The sequence below is a fragment of the Cryptomeria japonica genome, chromosome 3 (genome assembly GCF_030272615.1).
Source record: "Cryptomeria japonica chromosome 3, Sugi_1.0, whole genome shotgun sequence".
Classification (NCBI taxonomy): domain Eukaryota; kingdom Viridiplantae; phylum Streptophyta; class Pinopsida; order Cupressales; family Cupressaceae; genus Cryptomeria; species Cryptomeria japonica.
The window spans coordinates 379748432-379772207 of NC_081407.1; the positions used below are offsets into that span (position 1 = coordinate 379748432).

At 35.9% G+C, this 23776-nt stretch overlaps 1 protein-coding gene across 1 annotated transcript; it reads left to right on the forward strand.

Annotated features, from left to right (window-relative positions):
• The first annotated feature begins 734 nt into the window (after window positions 1-734).
• On the forward strand, window positions 735-20530 carry LOC131044715 (replication protein A 70 kDa DNA-binding subunit A-like). The gene is made up of 2 exons (XM_057978106.2): window positions 735-1482; window positions 20361-20530. Exons 1-2 carry the CDS (start codon window positions 735-737, stop codon window positions 20528-20530), a joined length of 918 nt encoding a protein of 305 aa, XP_057834089.2.
• Window positions 20531-23776: the final 3246 nt, after the last annotated feature.

The following is a 23776-nucleotide window of genomic DNA, read 5'->3' on the forward strand; positions in this document are numbered from 1 at the left end:
ATATATATATATATATATATATATACATAACCAATTTTCCTTTGTGTAAAACAGGAAGACCACGTAGAACAAACTATGCCTCCTCTATGTGATGCAAGTATAGAGCCAAGCACATCCACAAAATGTAAGGTTTTTGGGCGACAAAAAGAATTGTCTGGGGTCAAGCCACCTCAAAACATGGGCAACACACTTATGACAATAACTCCTATAAAAAATTTGAATCCCTACCAACCAAACTGGACCATCAAGAGTCGTGTCCTAGTGAAGGACATCTATCACTATAATACAACAAAAGCAAGTGTCCACGTTTTTAGCTTTGACATTGTAGATGGTGAAGGTACTGAAACACATGTTACGTATTTCAATGAACTAGCAAAAACCTATTATGATAACATCCAATTGGAGTGACATGCACATTATCTGGGGGAGCAATAAATCCAACCAATAAAATTTACAACAAACTCAACAATGGACTAGAAATAGCCTTGGTAGATGATTGAAAGGTTACTACCTGCAATGATGACTCTTCCATACCCAAGAATAGATACACTTTCACAACTCTCGATCAAGTGGCTACCATAAATAACAACTCAACCATTGACGTTATTGGAATTGTCATTAGTGTCGATCCGAACTCAACAATACGTAGAAGAGATGGTACAGAGGTTCCTAGGTGTACCATTAAGTTAGTCAACATGACTCAAACAACCATCGATGTTACACTATGGGGTACAATGGCAGAAAAGGAAGGTACTGAACTCCAACAAAGGCATTATTTACAAGAAAAGACTACTCTTGCTATCAAAAATGGTCACATGTGTGAATTCAATGGAAAGGTAATAGGTACAAAATTTAATACAAGGCTCTCAATAGACCCTCTTATAGAGGAATTGGCCTACCTGAAAGATTGGGACAACCAGAATATTCACACAGGACAAGAAATTGTGCATCAGCTTGCTGCACCAACTCCCACCCCTCAAAGAATGACGATTAGTGAAATCTGGGCACATGCATCAAATTCAGTGCAACCCTTCTATTGCATTCTAAAGGCAATGACACAACAGATAAAATCTAAGTCATTTTGCTATCAAGCATGTCCCACCCAAGTAAATGGAAAACCATGTAAGAAACGATTAGACGAGACCGAAGAAGTAACTTGGTATTCTTCGAAATGTAACATGACCCTGTCTGAGTGTAACTACAGATACATCCTCCAAAAACACCTACAGGACCACAAAGATACAATATGGGCAATTGCATTTGATGAAGGGGCAACAGAACTCATGGACATGCCTGTAGAAACATTATACATGCTTCAATTCGATGACAATGCCGAGAAAAGCACCATAGAGGTAATAAAAAATGTGACATATAATCAATTCCTCTTGAACCTAACATGCAAAAATGAAACATACAATAATGAAGAACGACTGAAGGTTACCATCACCAAGGCAAAGCAACTAGATTTTGCCTCAGAGAGCAGTATACTTTTGGAGAAAATAAAAGAAATGTGTATTGATACAAGCCTCCAACCTTAAAGCCAACACACAGTTGTAAATATAGTCAGTTGTAAATATAGTCATGGATCTAATTACCCCTAGCCAGTACATAAATAATTCATAAATAGTCATACAGATAGTCATATTGTTGTTTAAAAATACTATCAAAGGAAGCATACAGTTGTAAATAGAATCAACATACAATTGTAAACAAAGTAAAAATGTAATTTACCCTTATATAATACAATAGACAGTCAATATTCCTTATACCAAAATATATAGATGTGTGTGTGTACATGTGTGTGCTTGTGTGTGTCTCACTATGTGTATGCATTGTAAATTAATGAATCATGAATGCCAGTTTATGATGGGCATACTTGGAAATTACCTTTTATCTTGATTACCTGTTTTTGAAATCTTGCTATCATTTTTACATAGACCCCAAATGATAAAGGATTGTTTGATCTTTTAAGTTATAAAGTTTTACCAATTGATGCTTTTTCATACGATGCAATGCAACTCTTGTTGATTTGGAAACTCTACTGATAACTTGATTTCAAATGAGTCACATATGCATTGAAATCTATTTGGAAGTGAAACTATATATGAGCATATAATTTTGAGTTTATGTTGTATATTATGTAAGTGCATATTCTGCGATCATGATTCTTTACTTCATTGAGGAAATTGTCAAACAATGTTTCTGGATGATCAAACAAAATGAATAACCAGCCTACATGAAAATATTCGCATTACATTAGACAACATTCTTTGTGGAATTTTTTCAAATAGTTTTTGTCCCTTATCTATGTTTTGAGATCTTGTCGAGGATATTTTATCGAATAGTTCATGTGCCCTGTGTATATTTATATTGTTAACGCATTTTGTCAAATAGTTCATGTGCATTGTTTATGCTTCCACTTTTTACTTCACGGCTACTAGGTGGCTGAAGCTAAAACATGATGAAATTTCTCTATCCTTTATGCTTAGATGAATGCCCTTACCCTACACAAAATATTAGTGTAGTGTTGGCTTAGGGGAATGTTGGAAGGGGAATGTTGGAAATGGGGTTTTACCTTGCACTTACATTGGTTGCAAGTGTTTGAATCCTACTTCATGGGGAACAATAAAGTGTGAACAAAAGTACATTAGTTGATTAGATAGAGGTAACGCTTCCTATGTGGGAGGCACATCCTTTTTAATACAACCCTGCGCCACTATGGGATTTCCAATGCCCTTTAATAAAATACAAGATGCAACATTGAAACTTTGGACACTTTGCAAATTTTGAATGTTTAACACTCTTAAACTAAAAAAAAAGTAAACTTAATGTACATAATTTAAATTATTTGCTAGAAGACTCCCTTCGGACTAATGTAAAATACGTAATTTGTGCATTTCAATATGCAATGTTCCATGTATATTATATTGTAGTGTTGATAATTGGTTCAAAGATTCCTTTTTAAGGTGTTTATGCTTTTCTCGATGAACATTGCAATCAGGTGGCTGACTCTAGCGCTCAAGGAACCACCAGTCACCCTAAACAAATGCAAGATCAAAGAGAACTAAGTCGAAAAAGAAGTCGAACGTATTATGCCAGACATAGGGAGCAACTAGCTATATGTAGGCATTTGAAAAGAAAAGAACAAAATGAAACTAACCCTGTGAATGGAAAATCTGCAAATGTGACAAATCCTCAAGCTCACCAAAAACTACGAGTACAAGAATGATATCAAACAAAGAAAACAATCGGGTTGAATGCTAATGCTAGATTCATGACAACAATGAAAAGCTTTCGTAAGAAAATAGACGTGCTTTCTAACTTGGAAATATGTAATATATGCAAAGAGTCATACCCAGGTATGCTTTCACACTCATCATGCCAAACCCCTACCTGTAGGAGGTACATTAATGAAAAGGGCATACACCGGTTCTCACCACACAATAACACGGACCCAAGGAAGCAACCTATTATGCTAAAGATATTGACGCAAGTAGAAGAAATGCTCATTGCTAGAGTGAACCCTATATTGCAGGTTACTCATACAATTGGAGGCCAATATAAGTACAATGGCCATATAATTAGCTTCCCACAAGACATATAGAGCATTGCAAGTGTTCTCCCACGTAAATTGGGAGACATAGATTTCCTTATAGTTTGCAGACCCTAGGCTCAAGGAAACTACTATGACTATTACATAAGTAGGGGTCGTGTTAGGGATGCATTACAATACAAAGTGAAATATGACCCATACTATAAAGATGTGTCAATAGATTATAACAACCTAAACCAAATCCCCGAGGAAAGAATAGATGTATCAAACATGCTTCACACCATTGAAGCAAACAATGATCTAATGGTAGCAAACAGTGAAGATGTTGATGAAGACCAAGTTGAGGGTATGACAACCAATTCATCATCATTTATATCCCACCTACCAAATGAACACCGTGAACTACAGATAATTAAGAAAACACTAGAGCTAGAGGACACCACAAATAACATCATTGATTGGCCAGAAATAGGCTTATCCCCAATTAATGAATATAATACTGAGGGCCTACTTGATATGGCATTTCCAACACACTTCCCAAATGGAATTGGATTACAAATGCAACCAAGAACTAGGGAAATAAAGATACATGAATATGTATTACACTTAATGCGATTCCATGATCAAAGATTTGGACAACATCCAAGATTTCGATACTACATCTACAACCTTATGATGCATCATTGGATCCAATCTCTTGTAGCAGTTTTCATTAAAAAAATGCAAAGGAGCACTAACCAACCACTATTGAGAATTTACGTGCACACTTGAAAGATCTCCCCGACTCACAACTAGCTGAGGAATTACTACACTTTGGCTCTTCCATGAGAGGAACCAGACCATATTGGAACAAGTGTCATTTGGAATTAACAAACATGATTAACCAAATAGGATCTCCCACCCTATTCTTTACACTAAGTGCAGTTAAGACAAAGTGGCCAGACCTCCAACAACTCCTCTCAAATAATATGGAGCTTTCCATGCATTCAAATAAGCACCATCTTGAAAATGTCATTATTAACCCACATAGAACATCATTATACCTACATCAAAGATTCACCATATTCTGTGAAGAAGTTATTAAAAAAATCCTTAGTGCTACAGATTATTGGCACTGATATGAATGGCAACACCAAGGAACCGCACATGTACATGGGTTCATGTGGCTTCAGGATGCACTAGACATGGACAATCTAGATTGGGAAAATAACGAAGATGTTGATAAAGCAAGAATTTTTTTATAAGTACGTAAGAACTTGGAACCCTCGTGCAAAAACACATAGGAACAACCAGATATATCGATCTCCACAGGACAATAAATTCCTCCTAAACACCATAGAGATATTAGTCACACGTCCATTGGATGATTATGAAGAGTTAGTGAACCGTGTGCAAAGACACACAAAATGCAGAGAGAGAACATGCTTACGGAAGAAGGGTAGAAAATTAGAATGCCGATATAAATCTCCATGGAAAGAACATCCTACCTCTATCTTATTCTGTGATGAAACAGGCACAAAGAAATATGAACCTGCAAGAAACGATGATAGGCTCAACATCCATAGCCCAGAAATGATTTCAATATGGAGAGCTAATATCGATTGCCAACCTGTCATATCACGCGAACTTGTACTGAAATACATTGCCAAATATACATCAAAAGTAGAGAGAACATCTGAAAGTTGTACTGCTATGCTAACAAGAATATTCACAACTCAACAAAGAGATGACCCAGCAGTAGTAGCATATCGAATATTCATGATAGAGATTGTAGCAGAACGTGATATCAGTGAGCAATTAACTTGCCATATGCTACAAAAATTACCCCTTGTTGTTTGTAACAAACCACTTACAACTTTAAATGTTGGACAGAAAGTGCTACATCGATTAACTAAAATACAAAAATGAGACTATAGTAGAAAATAGTTACTTACACTCCTATATGGACCGCCCTCCAGAGCTAGAGACAATCACAATACTCGAATCTGCAAGATCTTACACCTATGTTGCAAGTCATAAATCATGCAAATGGAAAAGAGAGAACAATACAAGCCATTGTTAACGTTTACCCAAAATTCTACTGTGTACTCAAGGAAGAGTCAGAACATTTTGAAATATTTTGCTGGAGTGATTTTCTCTTATATAAACACTTTCAAAATATTAAGACTAATATAGGAGTTACCAAGGAAACAATAATCACCAATTGGCATCAAATGCATGTAAACAAATATAATGTATGGCATATCATCTAACATATCGAATAAAACGCTAGCCGCCAAGAAGAAGAAAACAACGAAGATGAAAGGAATATAACTACCACATCAAAGATGAATGAGTGGGAATTACTTTCAAGAATGAGGCATACAATCAACAACATTGTGGACGAACTTGAATTACTAGGCCAATGTGAATTTGACACCAACTATAATTAGGGTGAAACTAAAATACCACATGAATTGCACGATACTACATCACAATTTATAAATATAAAGAAAAAAACCACCCAAGACGAACATGTACCAACAAGAAAGTATACATCCACCAATACCCTATCAACGGAACAAAAGAAAGCACTTTTGATAGTCTCAAATCATAACACCAGTGTGTTCAACAAACCATTACACATGATCATACAAGGAACTGTGGGTACAAGAAAATCATACTTGATCAGTTGTATAAAAAATATGCTACAAGAAAATTCACCACAACAAAAAAACCCAATACTCATACTAGCTCCTACCGAAATTGCTGAATTTAACATTCATGCGACAACTATTCATTCAACACTATGAATCCCCATCAAAGAAATGCAACCACTACATGGCCAAGCACTAACAATGTTCCAAGAAAATTTGAAGGACATAAGATATATACCCATTGACGAGATGAGCTTTATAGGTCCGAAACTATTGTTGAAAATAGATAGCCAACTTCGCAAAGCTTTCCCTCATCATAAAAATTCATACTTTGGAGGCATATCTATGATTCTCATTGGAGACCTCACCCAACTACCACCTGTAATGGATAAACCAATATAAACATCACACTCAAATGCCATAACACTTTGGAACCAATTTACAACAATTATAACCCTATAAACGATGTTTCGCCAACAAGGGGAATCTCTAAAGAAATCACAATTCCGTCAAACACTACTAAACATATGCAATTCACACCCGACCCAATAAGATTGGCAAAGCTTGATGACACTAACAAAAGAACAATTAGTGCCAATTGTGAATAAGCAATTTGACACTATAGTCCACCTCTTTGGTACTAATGATATGGTAACCCTTGAATGCTAAAGGAATTAAATCATCTAGTTGCAATAAGTAGAGCTACAACGACTACAAGCAAACCAACTATTGACGCTGACAATGAACAACTTGAAAAGCAAGTCCTACTATCACCAAGACAGCGAATCATGCTCACAACTAACATATGGACACAAACAGGACTTGTGAATGGAGCTCTTGGTGACATAATTGAAATAATTTATAGCCCTGACTCCAAGCCACCTGACATACCAATGTATATCATGGTCAGATTTGATAACTATAGTGGTCCCCTGTGGCACTAAAACGACCTGAAAGTTGTACCCATAACACCAGTATCACTAGGAAATCTTAGGCAACTACCAATAAAAATGGTATGGGCTATGACCATACATAAAGCCCAAGGTTTAACACTACGGAAGGAAACCATCAATATCGGTGAAATAGAAAGACAAGGTCTAACATTTAATGTAGTCTCTAGAGTGAAATTATTGGAAGACCTCCAAATTGACCAAGCATTCTCTTACGAGCGGTATGCAAAAAATGAAAAACAATTTGTACACGGTAATAAGGAAAAAAGAAGAAGCTCGACTGCAACAACTCTCCAGATAAAAAAGAAGTATGCTTCGTGAATCATTTTCAATGAATTTCATCTATACACCATCTATGAAAATTCTTAACAAGTTTCTATGTCATACACAGGCTTCACAACCAAAGGAAGAAGTTCACCTACAATTACCTATGACGGGAAAGCACTACATACCTTGGAATTTTGCCAAAATCAAGTATGTATCCTTCGATTGGCACTACTTAGTTTAATTAATCTTTTATTGGAGATTCCTATATATCACATCATAATGTCTATGTTCATCATCCAATAGTGATGAAAATCATCGTGTTGTGCACCCAAATGCTACCTTTTTCAGAGAATTATGCACTACTTTAGCTAAGCCAAATTTCCTACTCTTTGAAATCCAGTGTTGAAGATCACCAATATTGTTATGTTCCACATATCTCCATTAGATAAAAACCCCCTTTCCTGCAAAATTGACCACTATGTAACTCAATCATCAAAAGGAATTCTATCTTCTTAAACTGATGCTCTTTCTGAGTATTTTATAAGTATACAAGAAATTTGCAAATTTAGAGAGGGTAAGAAAAATTAATTATTTTGTTTTCATAACTACCTTCCATTCTAATATTTGTGTTTCTTCTGTTATTTTACATATCAAAGAAAGTGAGCTCTTTGTTTATTCGAGAAAAAGAAAGTGAAGCTCCCTATTTATTCAACCACATTTATACGTTGATTTTGTAACATTTTGCCTGACACATAGATGATAAAACCCTAAACTGTTACATCATTTTCTTTAATAGATGCATAGATCGATTGGGAGGTTGTAAATGAGATGATTTTATGAAAATATGTAATGGGGATAATATTCTTGACTTCTTCTATCTATGAGAATATCCTTCCCATTGTCCCTTTTGAATGACCGAATTTTGCATTTTTGAATGAGTAAATTCATTTTAATATGATAAAATTGTAATGTGAATGGCAATTCAGGCATGGTGTTTTTCAGCTTCATATGATAAATTGCTATGATTACTATCGGCAATACAAATTGGACCTTCCTCAGGTCCAACCGCTAGTGTAATTTCTATCTATATGTCTCTAAGATAGTAGTATGTCATATGTGTACTTTATTGTTAAAGTCTCTCTATTTTTTTCTTTTCATTAGAGCATTAATAAAATGAATCTCATGTTTTCTTTAAAGATAAAATTACAATCTTGGTGAAGATATGAATTAGAGTTCAAGTGTTACTTTTCTCCGAGCTACGGTGTGTATTTAGTAATATAATACAACTTTTTCCTAATGTATAAAAGTTAACCTTGTATTCAATGAACTACATATAGATTTGTGCGTAGAGGGAAGTGCATTGAGAATAAAGTAGTCTTTTATAATTTATGGAGGAAAATTCTAGTGAAATGACTGGAGTGGAATCAATGGAGGCAATTGTTTAAATTGTTTTGCACCAAATTAACATAATTTTTACGGTTGATTGTCAAAATGAGGTTGCCCACTCCAAATAATGGAACACCTTCAACATAACCACCCAAGTAAATCACCAATTAGTTACCAATCGATCGTGTTACTATTTTTTAAAGGAGTAATATTAATAAATTAAATTTCAAGTAGCAAGTACTAATTATTATACTAATATCATTATTAATATTATTATTAATAATAATTAAATGTCATTTTTAAAAAAACTAATAATAATTTTAATACCAACTTTAATATTATTAATTAATTAGTGATAAGTTTAGTAAGTTATTAGTAATATTGTAAATATTAGTATAGTGTGATGGTTAAGTTGTAGTAATGTTTTTCTTTCCATCAAGGTTCAAATCCCATTGGGGTGTTATTATTGAATGGTTATATTGGGGATGAGGTCCCTCATTTATGACTTCACTGGTTCTAATATTAATATTTCTATTTAGGAATTCTAATACTAATGGTAGCAAAATTATGCCATCTAATGGTGATAATAATATTCTCAGTGACACCAATAACACAAATATTATGATGAAAGTATTGATGTATAAGTGTGGCATTTGTGAATTATAGAAATTTCACAATAATAACATTTCTATTAACATCAAACTTATGCACTCATTAGATGGTATTATGAGACTCTAGTATTACATTTCGGTACAATACTTAATTAATTTATTACATATGAATGCCTATAGGGTGAAATATATGCATTCACATAGAGTAAACGGACATTGCCTTAACTTCAACAATTGAACACCGCCATTATTACCCAAGTTTTGTAAAGGACTCTTTTAGTGACTACTAAGGGTGGTCATGATGAATACAGTATAATTGATGATACTAAGCAATGGAACTTTACTTTTTCAAGATCTTGACAGACTATGGGTAAGTAAAAATATTAATTTCAACATGAAAGGGTGTGTGCGATGGACTTTTCACACCCAATTGGATTTTCCCTACCCACTTCCTCACTCTCGAGTGACATGTTGGAATGTTTTTTACGTGAGCAACATAATCTGATGCCTAATGCATCACTAATTCAAGAGCATCTAGGATTTAGAAGCAATCTTATGTCATCCAAAAATATTGTTCATTTTTCAATAAGGGCTAAATTGGCAAGGTTAATATTTTTAGTAAGTTTCTTTTTGTGCATGTATGAACATAAAAACTTACATCATGGATTGAAACTAAAATATGAAGTGAATGGTAAAATAATAATCTCAATATCTGTGGAACTCAAGAGACATTAAAAATTGTGTTCTAGAAATTTTCTTCAATACAGTTTAAAATTTAAATTTGAGGCCCTTATATGCCTCATAAAGGTCCAAAATTTGGCAAAATATTGCTTTACAAAATTTGGCAATATAGATCTCTTCACTAGATTTCCAATAATATATAATGATTAAATATCTTATGGTTGTATCAAAACTTATTACTCTTAGAATTTATTCTACTAAAATCAAAAGTTTCAATTTCCAATAAAATATCTTCTTAAGTGACAAGATGGATAAAATCTGAAAATATTATAAACCCATAAAACTAGTGCAAATGAATAGATATCTAAACTATGAATGCAAATGATACGAAATCAAAGTAGCAACACAGAGTTAGTCTCTAAGAGAGTAATGCAAATTCTAGAAGAAAAATATCATTAAGAGGATGCGCAATCAAGAGATGTGAAATACAAGCCAGGTAGCATGCTTTTATAGACCAGGGAGAGGGAAGAGGTGGCAATACCGACCAATCAAGAGCAACCATCTCTTGGACTAAAGATAGAAAGTATCTTCCCAAGATAGAAAATGGATGCACACATGTAGGAAGGTGACACCTCATAACCACTCACCTAATTAAGCATGATTTATTAACCTAAGCAAGATTAAAAGCAATGTAGAAAAAACCTAGGAATATAGGGAAAAAATAAATAACCCATAGGAAATAAAAACCTACACTAACACCCCCCCATATGCGAAGCTTAGGTGGATGGAGAAATAGGTCCTGGCAAATCAAGCCTAATGAGGTACCCATGTACATAAAATTCCCCCAAAAAGAGAGAGAAAAGAGACCCCCCCAAGAGTAGAGAGAGTCAGGACTCTTATTGAGAGGAAGAAGCCCCCCAGAAGATGAAGCATCCCGCACCCCAGCAAAGCTCGCAAATGAAGGAACTTGCTCTCAGTGAAGGGTTTGGTGAAGATATCAAAAACCTTCTCAAAAGTCAGACAGTAGCGAAGGTCGATGACGTGGCCATGGATGAGCTCTTTGATGTAGTGTGTGTGGATCTCAATGTGTTTGGTCCGCTGATGATGGACTGGATTTTGTGAGATCTAAATGGCACTCTGGTTGTCACAAAATATGACTAATGGTCATCTGATCTGGATACCAAACTCAGTGAGGAGATTTTGAAGCCAAATGGCCTCAGTGGCGACATTCACAGCCCCCCGATACTCAGCCTCAGTAGAAGATAGAGCAATAGCAGACTGCTTCTTGCTCAACCAACAAATAGGACTTGAACCAAGTGAGAAGTTGTAACCTGAAGTAGACTTACAATCTTGAGAATCGCCCACCAAATCTAAATTTGTGTAGCCCACCAAGTCAAGCTCAATGCCCATTGCGTAGTGAATCCCAAAACTGTGAGTACCCTAAATGTAGTGAAGGATTCTCTTGGCTACTTTCTAGTGCAACTCATGAGGCTCCTACATGAATCGAGAGACCATGCCTACAGCATATGAAATGTCAAGTCTCGTATGAGTCAAATAAATGAGACTCCCAACAACCTATCAGTACAAAGTGCCATCAACAAGTGGAGAAGAACACTGAGCCTCAAGTATGACTCTTGAAAGAAAGGGAGTCGGAGCAGGCTTACAATCATCTATATGAAACCTCAAGAGCAAATTTAGAGCATACTTGGACTGGTTGATGGTGATCCCAGAAGAAGACTAGTAGATCTCAATCCCGAGAAAGTAATGCAACAAGCCCAAGTTAGTCATCAAAAACCTGTCATGAAGGGCATTTTTGACAGCCCCAATAGTCGATGAAGAACTCTCTGTGATCAACAAGTCATCAACATTCAGAACCAAAACCTGGAGTGAATCATCTTGTTGTAGAATGTAGACATTGGGACCAGAATGGCACTGAGTGAACCCAACTGATAGAAGGAAGGAGTCCATCTTGGCATACCAGGCCCGAGGAGCCTGTTTGAGGCCATAGAGAGACTTCTGAAGATGACACACAAGTGAAGAATCTTGAAGGAACCCCTGTGGCTGCTCCATGTAGATCTCCTCTTGAAGGTCACCGTGAAGAAAAGCACTCTTCACATCCATCTGGTGCACTTCCCAATGATTAGCTGCAACAATGGCAAGAACAAGTCGGATGGAATTCATTCGAGCAACTAGCGCAAAAGTCTTGGAGTAGTCAATCCCAAGAACCTAGGAGAATCCTTTGGCAACCAAGCGAGCCTTATACTTGTCAATCGACCCATCTGCTGCAAATTTTGTCCAATAGATCCACTTACATCAAACAAGTTTTCTTCCCTTAAGAAGATGGACAAGATCCCAAGTGTGGTTCCTCATTAAGGAACTATACTCCTCTTGCATAGCTATATCCCACTCAGGAATACCAAAAGCCTCCTGAAAAGACTGTGGATCTGAGGCAGTAGCAATGAAGACATGTGGAGCACCCTGGAACTGTGAACGAGTCCGCCTGGTGTCTGATGGATCCCCAACCCAATCACCTACAGATTGTAAGGTCTGTCTAGCCCAAAGTGTACCGAAAGATGGAGAATTTGGAGGAGAATCATCAACCTCTGAACGATGACTAGGAGAGGAAGGAGGTGAGTCCTCTGAATCGCTCTCTGCATCAGAAGTGGAGGTAGAAGACTACTCAGGTGAATCTGACTCATCAGAGGAGCTGTCATGTATCCCAAGTGACTCCAATGCCAAAGTAGGAGTTGGAGAAGTGGTAGAAAGTGAGCTCGAAGAGCCCTCCTCAAACTGAACACTCCTCTCAATGAACAACTCATGTGTAGTAGGGTGGAGCAACCGATAACCCTTCACACCATCAGGATAACCTACAAATATGCAAGGTCTTCTTTGCAGATCCAACGCCTTGTGTTTCTCTATAGGAATGTGGGCCCATGCAGGAGAACCAAAAACTCAGAAGTGCTTAACTGATGGTTTTCGACCGCTCCAAGCTTCAAAAGGAGTGACTCTCTTCAAGGCTCGATGAGGAACACGGTTCTGGATATAACAAGCACAGTTAATGGCCTCTGCCCAATACTATGGTGTAAGAGATCTAGAGTGAATCATGCAGTTTGCCATTTCCTTCAAAGACCTATTCTTCCATTCTACCACACCATTATGCTGAGGATTGTATGGAACTGAATGTTGCAAATCAATTCCCTCTGAAGTGCAAAACCTCTCAACTCGATGGTTGACAAACTCACCACCATTGTCAGTGTGCAAAACTTTGATGGCTTTCCCAAATTGCTTCTCTACAAAAGTTTTGAAGTCCTGAAACTGATCAAATACCTCAAACTTCTGTTTGAGAAATTACACCCAAGTATATCAGGAAAATTTATCAATGAATGTGAGGACATATCTAGCCCTGTTGAATGAAGGATGCTGGAATGGACTAGTCAAATCACCATGAACTAACTTCGGTATCTATGAAGCTCTCCATGCCTTTCCTTTATCAAAATTTTCCTTGGGATGCTTACCATGTATGCAACCTTGGCAAACACCACTTGAAAACTAAACTGAAGGCAACCCTGTGACCATACTCTATTGGTTGAGCTGCTGCAAGTAGCGGAAGTTAAGATGGCCAAACCGCTCATGCCATAATCTACTCACATCATTGGAATAAGTGAGAAAAACAGTCGAAGGAGGATCAGGAGAAAAGTGAGAAAATAGATAAAGTCGTGATTGATGATCTGCTCTCCCAATTGCAACTGTAGAATCACTGTGCAACTCATGAATCTCCATTGAATCAGGAGTGAACTCAACTCGCTTGCCTGAACCTTTGTGAGTGATCTGGTATACTGATAGGAGATTAGTTTATAATGAGGGAACACAAAGAACATCATCAAATGTGCCATCCCCCACATCAACAGACCCTCTCCCACACACCTCAATAGGAGTGTCATCACCCATCAAAATAGAAGGCATAGTACACGGCTCCAAAGATGCAAATTCTTCCTTAGATGAAGCCATGTGGTGTGAAGCACCCGAATCAAGAACCCAAGTGGATGGTGAAGAAGAAAATGCAACAAGGGCCTTTCCCTTTCCTTTCCCCTTACTATTTTCTTTTGCCTTGTTAGACCCCTCACTAGAACTCTGTTTAATTGACTCAGGAACATTGATATTATTCTTCTCAAGAATATGTGTCAAGTGATCAATTTGTTTCTTCAGACATTTATGTTCATCATGACCAGGTCTTTTACAATAGGCACATTGGACCTTCTCCTTCTTAGGCTTGTCACCCTTGGAAGATTGGGTCTCATTAGTTGCTTTTAAAGTAGCTAATGTTTGATCCTTCTTCTCCTTGCTATTCTTCTACTTTTTATCCTTACTATTGTTACTACTACTTTGTCCTTTCTATTCTTTTGTGCCTTGGTTGGCAACTAGGGCATGTGACTTAGAGGACTTAAGAGTGCCCATCTAAATTAGCTTATCCTACTCCTGAGTGAGAGAGATAACAAAATCATCTAGAGATGGCATGGTAAATTGTGTACCAAGTGCACCCTTAGTAGCATAGAAGGTAGAAACAAACACAGAATATTTTGAATTTAGCTTAGAGAGGATACTAAGAATCAATTGTTCATCTTTCTTTTCAATTCCACATTGTTTTAACTGCAGCCTTAGTGATTTCAATTTAGTGAAGAAATCCTGGATTGTGTTGAAATTGTCTGGACTTAAACTAATTAGTTCATTTTCCAACATATGACCCCTCATTGAATCTTGTGTGCCAAATAGTGTTTCTAACTTTTTCCAGATTTTATTTGGTGAATTTAAAGACTTAATGTGAAAGGGAAAGTCAAGAGAAACAGACAAACACAATGTTCCATATGCCTCATCACATTTGTTAAACCACTTAGGCTTATCTTCATCTTTAGCAGGTTCGGTTTCAAGCCCCATAGTTATCCTATGTAATCCAGCTTTCCTTAAGTAGATTGTCATGAGTGATTTCCACTCAAAGTAGTTATATGGAGTTAGGATAGGCACTATTATTTGATCCATGATGAAGAAGTGCAGAGAAAAAAAAAGGTCGAAAGGAAGAGAACACAATCAAGACAACCCCTCCCCCCCTTTTCACTCAATCAAAGACCCCCCCCAAAAAAAATTATGGTTTGGCACTTTATATTAGTGCGTTTACAACTACCACTAGCAAGAAATACTAAGTGGTCTTGATTTCAATGCATTACAAAATCCTCATGAAAAGCATGTGCTAAGAATGAACTTTTGGCACAATATCCAGAAAAAATAAATAGCACCACTGCAATCTACACGAAAAATCATGCACTTTCAAAAAAATAATCAACTCGATACAAGGTCATATGTGAAAGTTATGATCCTCCAAAGTTCACAAAACAAGAACTGTGCAGTGTCACGACTGAGAATTTGCAATTTTAGAAAAATCTCTCAATCAAAATCAAAAAATGGCTACACTAGTGCATAGAGCACGAATAAATATCCATAATAAAAAAAAAAATCATGGAAAATGAAGTCCGTATGAGCAAGAACAAAGCATTTGAAAAAGGCCTTCAAAACTGCAATAGCCAACGGAGAGGGGTCCTGCTGTAACTTTATGAGTGCATTTCTACAAAAGATACAGTCGGCATTCAAAAACTAAAAGATACCCAGATAGTTTTTTTTGTGCTGCGAACAAAACCCAGAAGGCGTTTTTCTTTTTGATGTATAGAAGATGTAGATCCAGTGTAAATAGAATGACTTTAGATGCAAAAAATGACCCTAGCAACCAAAACATGGCATGCAAAGGCTGAATCGGCTACCAAAGTCAAAAGAAGGAATGCTGGAACCTGCAATATTGATTGAAAACACCAAATATGCAAGATGGTTGTCAGATTTGATCTTGAAACCCTAGTTTTGCAACTGTGTATGACGATCTCTAATTTTCGTGAAATGAAAAACCAGATTTAACTTTCTCAAGCCTCCTGGACGCATTGGAACAGCTACAGATGCTTCCAGTATAACCAGAAATGTTGCAATCACCCAGATTTCATAAAACACGTGCAAACCCTAGTGATAAAAAAAATTCGTCAAACTTTTCTGATTCTCAAGATCATCCAAAGATTCAAGAGAAGAGCATACTGGGTTTTTTGAAAACTATAATAAGATTTATTAGCACCCCCCCCCTGAATCTCTCAAACATGGAAACTAAAATCTACTCTTGCACATAGAATCGCTCTGATACCATGATAAAATCTGAAAAGATTATAAACCCAGAAAACTAGTGCAAATGGATAGATATCTAAACTATGAATGCAAATGATATGAAATCAAAGTAGCAACACAGAGTTAGTCTCCAAGAGAGTAATGTAAATGCTAGAAGCAAAATAGCATTAAGAGGATGCAAAATCAAGAGATGTGAAATACAAGCCAGGTAGCATGCTTTTATAGACCAGGGAGAGGGAAGAGGTGGCAATACCGACCAATCAAGAGCAACCATCTCTTGGACTAAAGATAGCAAGTATCTTCCCAAGATAGAAAATGGATGCACACATGCAGGAAGGTGACACCTCATAACCACTCACCTAATTAAGCATGATTTAACCTAAGCAAGATTAAAAGAAGTGTATAAAAAACCTAAGAATATAGGGAAAAAATAAATAACCCACTAGGAAATAAAAACCTACACTAACAAATTGGACTTTTGGCACCCAAATCAAACTTATAATTTCTAGTTTATTTTAGGGTGATCATATTTTTTACAATAAAAAAAGGAAAATAGGAGGCTTACAAATGACAATCAATGATTGCAGATTGTGCCTCTGACATACATATTTTTGTAATTAGAAATTCCATGTAGTTTGTAAGGAGGGAACCCTCCATAAAGAGAAAATAAGAGTTTAGTCCTCCTAACAAGTCAATTTTACAAATAAGGAGGTTACCGCCCAAATCAATACCAATTTATTTTAAGAAGTCCACTCAAATAGAAAGGGCAACCAAAAGTTTGGCATCCATGTGAGGCAAGGTTCTTCTAATTTATTCAACTTGGATCAATTTTGCATAGGATAAAGGAGTTGGGATTAAAAAAAAATTATAACTACATAAGTAAATATTTCACCACAATCTATCTAGCCATAGACACAACTAGAATATCTTGATTAAGGACATCGAGAGACCATTTAATCTCTTTAAAATAGAGTTTCCCACATTAAAACATTATTTAGTCAAAGTGTGCTCTTGTGTAGAGTGTGTTTTAAATAAAACAACAAACAACCCTTTTTGAATGACGCAAAAAAATGAAACATGTATTCCAAGTTTTTCCCCCATGCACAAAAAAAGAAATCATCCATAAACCTCATAGTCAAGAGTTTATTTTTATCTGGAGAAATAGAAAGGTTAGCAATATTCCTAAGACTTTGTTCCTCCTTATTCAACACATCAAGCATATCCTTATTAAGACAACAACCAATCTATTCAGACCAGAAGTGGCTAGCTTACATTATTTTGTTTCAACGTCTCCACCATAGAACCCTCCATATTCATGAATGTTGAATATTATAGATGTGGGAACCCGTTCCCTCTCTTCACTCGACACCACATCCTTGACTTCCCTTCCATCCATATTAAAACCTCCTTTTTCCCTTTGTACCTTTGGTGGTTCCTTTGAGGTACCACCACCTCTAGAAATTAAATGCCCTATGCAGTCACCTTAATGAAGGGATATTTTATTAATTATAAAATTTTGTAAAGGGAAACAAAGACAAGCACATGAAATAGAAAAAATAAAACAAAAATCACTAAACAACAACCTCTAAAGCTCATACAAAGAATTATAAATGATTTCAAGACTGGCCAATTGGAAAAAAAATGAACTAGAAGGCCAAAGCAAGGTCATACCAAGTCTACAATGGATACCAAGTCTACCATGGATGGTGGCTTTTCACCTCCTCCAAACCTAAGCACTCATTCCAACCTTTCCCTCTAATTTTCTTAATTGCATTAAATATTTTTATGTTGTGATAATGCATACAAATATCCTTTAATTTGAATTTTATGGTCATTTACATGTCAAATAATCAATAACAATAATTTTTCAATATTTGAACTCGTTGATTTTCCATCATTTGACTGTTGCAAGTGAGATTTATTAAGTCTTTTACTATTGGTTAGAAGCACTCACCAAATTAATACCCATGCAATCATAATTAAAATTTGATATGAACTATTCGTTAATATAAAAGCTTAGTGTTGCATTAATAGATTCTATGAGAATTGTTGAAGTAATTTTTAATAATTCAAAGATTGAAATAAAAAGGAGATAGGATAAAATAAAATAGTAAGACACAGAGTAGATTGGTTTTTTAATAAACCATCTCTCAAGCAAATCAAAATTTATATGTCTATTAAGATACAAATAATAGTTTTGAAATAAAATAAGATAATATTTAAGTAAATAAACCAATTTTAATTTATGAATTATTTTAGATAGATGTGTTTAAAATATTTATATTAGTTAAATAGATATACATAATAAATTGATATCTTAGTAAATTTATATTATACATAATGTATTTTTTTTTGGAGATGTTTGATTAGATTGTAAATTGTGTTTTTTTTAAGTCATAAGATTGACCAAAATTTATGATATTTTGAAGGTGTATTTTTTTTGGAGGTTTTTTTATTAGATTGTAAATTGTGTTTTTTTTTTCGACAATCATAAGATTGACCAAAAATTATGATATTTTGAAGGTGCAAACATAAAGAATTGACAAAATTGAATGTGAAAGTGAAATTATGAACCTAATGAAAGTTTTACATATTTGAACTAAATCAAACCATGAATAAATTTAATAACCATAAATATTATAAGAATAATAGATCTTAAAAAAACATTCTGAGATATGCTCAGCAGTCCATGGAACGTATCCAACAAACAAACAAAACCAAAATTTATTTTTCTACAGAATTAATTATCAAGCTTATAATCACTAGGAAATAAGAGTCATGTTTGTCAAGCACTCGATTTTGATTATTACAGCTATGACGGAGATATATGAGCATTATTCTATAGTCCATAAATTGTGTAGGCCACGACAAAAACATGTGGGCCGCCCCATTTGGACATTTGAACCTACACTGTGAAATTAGTCCAAAGGCTACCATCAAACCTTTATAACGACGAGCTCAACAAAATGGAAGTATTATCCTCCTCATCGACTGTAAGAAAACCAAGAGTTATTCATGATTTGTATTTGTGAAAATATAAAAATTAATTTATTGTATAAATATTACAAATTGACGTGTTAATATGTTAATAAATAAGGTAAAAAAATTTGAAAATTAATTATACTTCACTTTAGTTAAGATTCATGCATATGAAACAAATCATTGTATGGTTCAGTGATCTTTGCAATTGCAAAACTTGTCTTACACGAGAATAGAACCTTGACTCATGGAGCTAGACTAACAAGGAATTAAGTATAATAGATTCAGTCCATTGTACTTATTGGAATATAGGTTGATGGATAGATACATTGTTTAGGAACTTGTCAAGCCCTTATATAAAATATTTTATATGTTTTGTATAATAATCAAAGATAATGTCTAAAATTATGGATCTTGATATATACTCTAATAAAATTATTGCATATCTATCATAAATATATTATAAATGATTCCTCTATGACATATGCATGCATTAGGACATATTGGATTAACTATAACAACATATTATATAGTTAAAATGAAAAAGTGCTAGGTCAATAGCCAATAGGAGAAATTTAGTGAGGTTTAGTTTAAATTTCAAAACTTAATAGCCAATAGGAGAAAAAGTGCTAGGTCAATAGCCAATAGGTTTAGTTTAAATTTAGTGATTTTCTTAGTTTTATCTAACTATAATTTAATAATGTTCCAAAAATACAAAAAATAAGAGTATTAAAGAAGAACAAAAGTAATAGATTCGCATAAGTATTACAGTTAAAACTATATTCTAAATTGAAAATCTTGTAGCCTGAAAAGCTAAAACAATACTATAAATTATAGATTTTCTAGATAGATAATATTCATGTGACGATAACTTTCATCACCCATTCTCCCAAACACAAAAAATATATGTATTTAGTTTTTATCACTAAATTCTTTAGCCAACTTTTTCTATTTTCCACCAATTTCCACGGGCATTGAAAATTCACTGATAGTGTCTGTGAACCCTTTGACACGCAATGCGAGAGAGAAAACATTTTCTTGGCTTTAAGACAGTTACTTGACTGTTCAACTTCATGGCCTCTTGAAGGTGACGCTGCTCTTCCAAAGGACTTTGGCAATTGGAGAATTATTTCAAAACCTGTTTTTACAGTTACTGTGTTTATTCAACTGAAGAGCAATGGTGCTGCAATGGAGGCTGGAGATACTATTTCGTTGGGTGCGTCGCTTACTGGAAATCAGACAATCATTTCAAATTAGAATGGCACATTTGAGTTGGGATTCTTCACCCCAAATGGAAGCAACTGGACTTGAAATCAGAAATTGAGAAGAATAGTTTTTTTCATTCATCTGTATTACAATGCGTCTACAGGTACATATACTGTCCTATAATCAAGCATGCAGGAACATTATCTACAGGATAGGAAAGAATCAAGCATACAGCAACATTATCTACAGGATAGGAAAAAATCATCTACAAGATAGGAAAGAATCATAAGAGAAACGGGAAAGAATCAATCCAAATTGCAACACTCCCCCTCAAGTTGGTGCATAGATATCACACATGCCTAACTTGCCCAAAAACTTTGAGAACACTCGACTTGAAACTGCATTGGTGAGAATATTGGCCAACTGATCCTCTGATCGAATCTGAGGCAACTCCACAATCTTCTCATCCAACTTCTCCTTAATGAAGAATCTGTCTACCTCCACATGCTTTGTACGATCATGTTGAACCGGATTATGAGCAATATCACAGGCTGCTTTATTGTCACAATATAGCTGAATTGCCTGCCTAGGCAGACAGCCCAAATCTTGTAGAAGAAGTCTTAGCCACAACGCCTCACATACTCCAAGTGCCATACCTCTAAACTTAGCCTCCGCACTTGATCGTGCAACAACATTCTGTTTTTTGCTTCTCCATGTAACGAGATTACCTCCTACAAAGGTGAAATAACCTGAAGTAGAACGCTTGTCATCTACTGCTCCAGCCCAGTCAGCATCAGTATATGCATCCACACTTTGATAATCCTCATTTTTAGTGAATAAAATTCCTTTTCCAGGAGTAGACTTTAGATACCTCAAAATGCGCAGAACTGCATTCATATGTTGCTCTCCAGGATTATGCATAAATTGGCTAACAATACTTAATGCATAGGCAAGGTCTGGCCTTGTGTGTGCTAAGTACATCAGTCTTCCTACGAGTCTCTGGTATCTTCCTTTATCAACTGGCACTTGATTAGACTCAATACATAACTTCAATCCTTCTTCCACTGGTGTATCAGCTGGTTGACATGCTGACATATCAGTTTCCTATAACAAGTCTAAGGCATACTTTCTTTGAGACAGAAAGATCCCTTTATCAAATCGAGACACTTCGATCCCAAGGAAATATTTCAAGGGGCTAAGGTCTTTCATTTCAAATTCGCTGGACATGTAACCCTGTAGAGCCTTCCTTTCTTCAGGATCATTTCCCATAACCACCATGTCCTCCACATACACAATAAGTGCAATGATCTTACCCTATTGTTTCTTCAAGAATAAAGTGTGGTCTGAATTGCTCTGATGGTAACCAAAGGCTCTCATAGACTTTGTGAATCTTTCGAACCACGCCCTCGGAGATTGTTTCAACCCATACAGTGATTTCTGTAATTTGCACACCTTCCGACTATGTATTTTTGCTATAATCCATCCGGGTGGGAGTTCCATGTAGACTTTTTTGGACAACTCTCCATGTAAAAAAGCGTTTTTCACATCAAACTATTGTAATGGCCAACTCAAGTTCGCAGCTAGAGACAGCAAGACTCGTACTATGTTGATTTAGCTACAGGTGCAAATGTCTCTGTATAATCGATCCCATAGGTTTGGGTGTACCCTTTTCCCACCAGTCTCGCCTTAAAGCGTTCAATTGTACCATCTACTTTGTACTTCATAGTATAAACCCATCGACATCCAACTGGTTTCTTTCCTAGTGGGTGGTCAACAAGTTCCCAGGTTTTATTTTCCTACAATGATTTCATCTCCTCATTCATAGTGGCTTTCCACCTTGGGTCAGCTAAGGCTTCCTACACATTGTTAGGAATAGATACAGTAGATAATTGATTTACAAATGACTGATTTGATTCTGACAAATGATGGTTAGACACATAATGACTCATGGGATATTTAACTTTACTACAAAGTTTGAGTTCATATGTGGGTTTAGGGATACCTTTGGTGAGACGCTATGGTAGTTGTTTTCTAAATGGTTCAAGAACATTCTCAGCGAGTGATTGGTTTGGTGTATCAGTTGCCTGTAGTGTGATGGACTCAGACTGAGGTGGAGCCACAACTTCAGTTTCTGGGTGTTCATCACTACTTTCATCCAATTCCCCCACTTCTTGATTAACAAGTTCAGGGAGTTCCCCTTCTTCAGAGATGTCCAAGTTACCCACATCTTCAGAGATGTGAACATCCAAATCTTCAGAGAGTTCATCATCATAATCTAGAGTCTAAATTTCCTTCTGGTACTCCCCTTGAAGTTCAGGCTCAGCGGAAAAATACATCGAGTCTTCATGAAAAACTACATCCGATGTAATAAACATTCGTTGGGTTGGAGGATGATAGCATCGGTAACCCTTTTGATAAGCGGCATATCCTAGAAAGACACATCGCAATGCTCGAGGAGATAACTTATTGCACTGATGCTTATGGAGGTGTACGAATGCTACACAACCAAAGATGTGAGGAGGTAAATTTGGGACGGCTGGAGCAACAATCGCCTCAGCGAGAGCCTTGGAGGGTGTTTGGAAATCAATAGTGCTAGAGGGTACCCAGTTGATCAAATATGCTGCCGAGGTAAGTGCTTTGCCCCAATAGGACAACGGCATATGGGCTTCTATCAATGAAGCACAGACAACCTCCAACAAGTGACGATTTTTCCTCTTGGCCACCCCATTCTGCTAAGGTGTATTGGAACAAATAGTTTGATGAATAGTTCCATGTGCTTCCAGATACTGTTGAAGTTCAGAACTCAAATATTCGCCTTCATTGTCACTACGGAGAACCTGAACCTGTGTATTGTACTGAGTGTGAACCATGTTATAAAAATTTTTAAATAACAAGTTCACTTCACCTTTAGACTTCATCAAGCTTACCCAAGTCATACTAGTACAATCATCAATAAAAGTAACAAACCAACGTGATCCACCCAAGGTAGTGACTTTGGATGGACCCCAAACATCAGAATGTATGATCATAAAAGGAACTGGACTTTTATTCAAAGTTAATGGAAACAAAACACGATGGCTTTTTGCAAGTTTACAAACTTCACATCGGAAACTAGAAACATCAAATTTTGCAAATAAACTAGGAAATAATTTCTTCAGGTAACCAAAGGAAGCATGCCCCGGATGTCGATGCCATAACCAAATTTTAGATTTCTACTTCTCTCCCTCAGAGCCATCCACCGTTAGAGCTTGACGCAGCTTGTCCGAACTCTTTGACACCAAGTCCAAGTAATATAGC

Excerpts from the sequence above, each read along its gene's own strand:
- LOC131044715 (XM_057978106.2), top strand. The coding sequence starts at position 735 with ATGGCAGAAAAGGAAGGTACTGAACTCCAACAAAGGCATTATTTACAA. Across the intron at positions 1,483-20,360 it reads AGATTTTGCCTCAGAGAGCA|GTGACGCTGCTCTTCCAAAG; the intron begins GTATACTTTTGG and ends GGCCTCTTGAAG.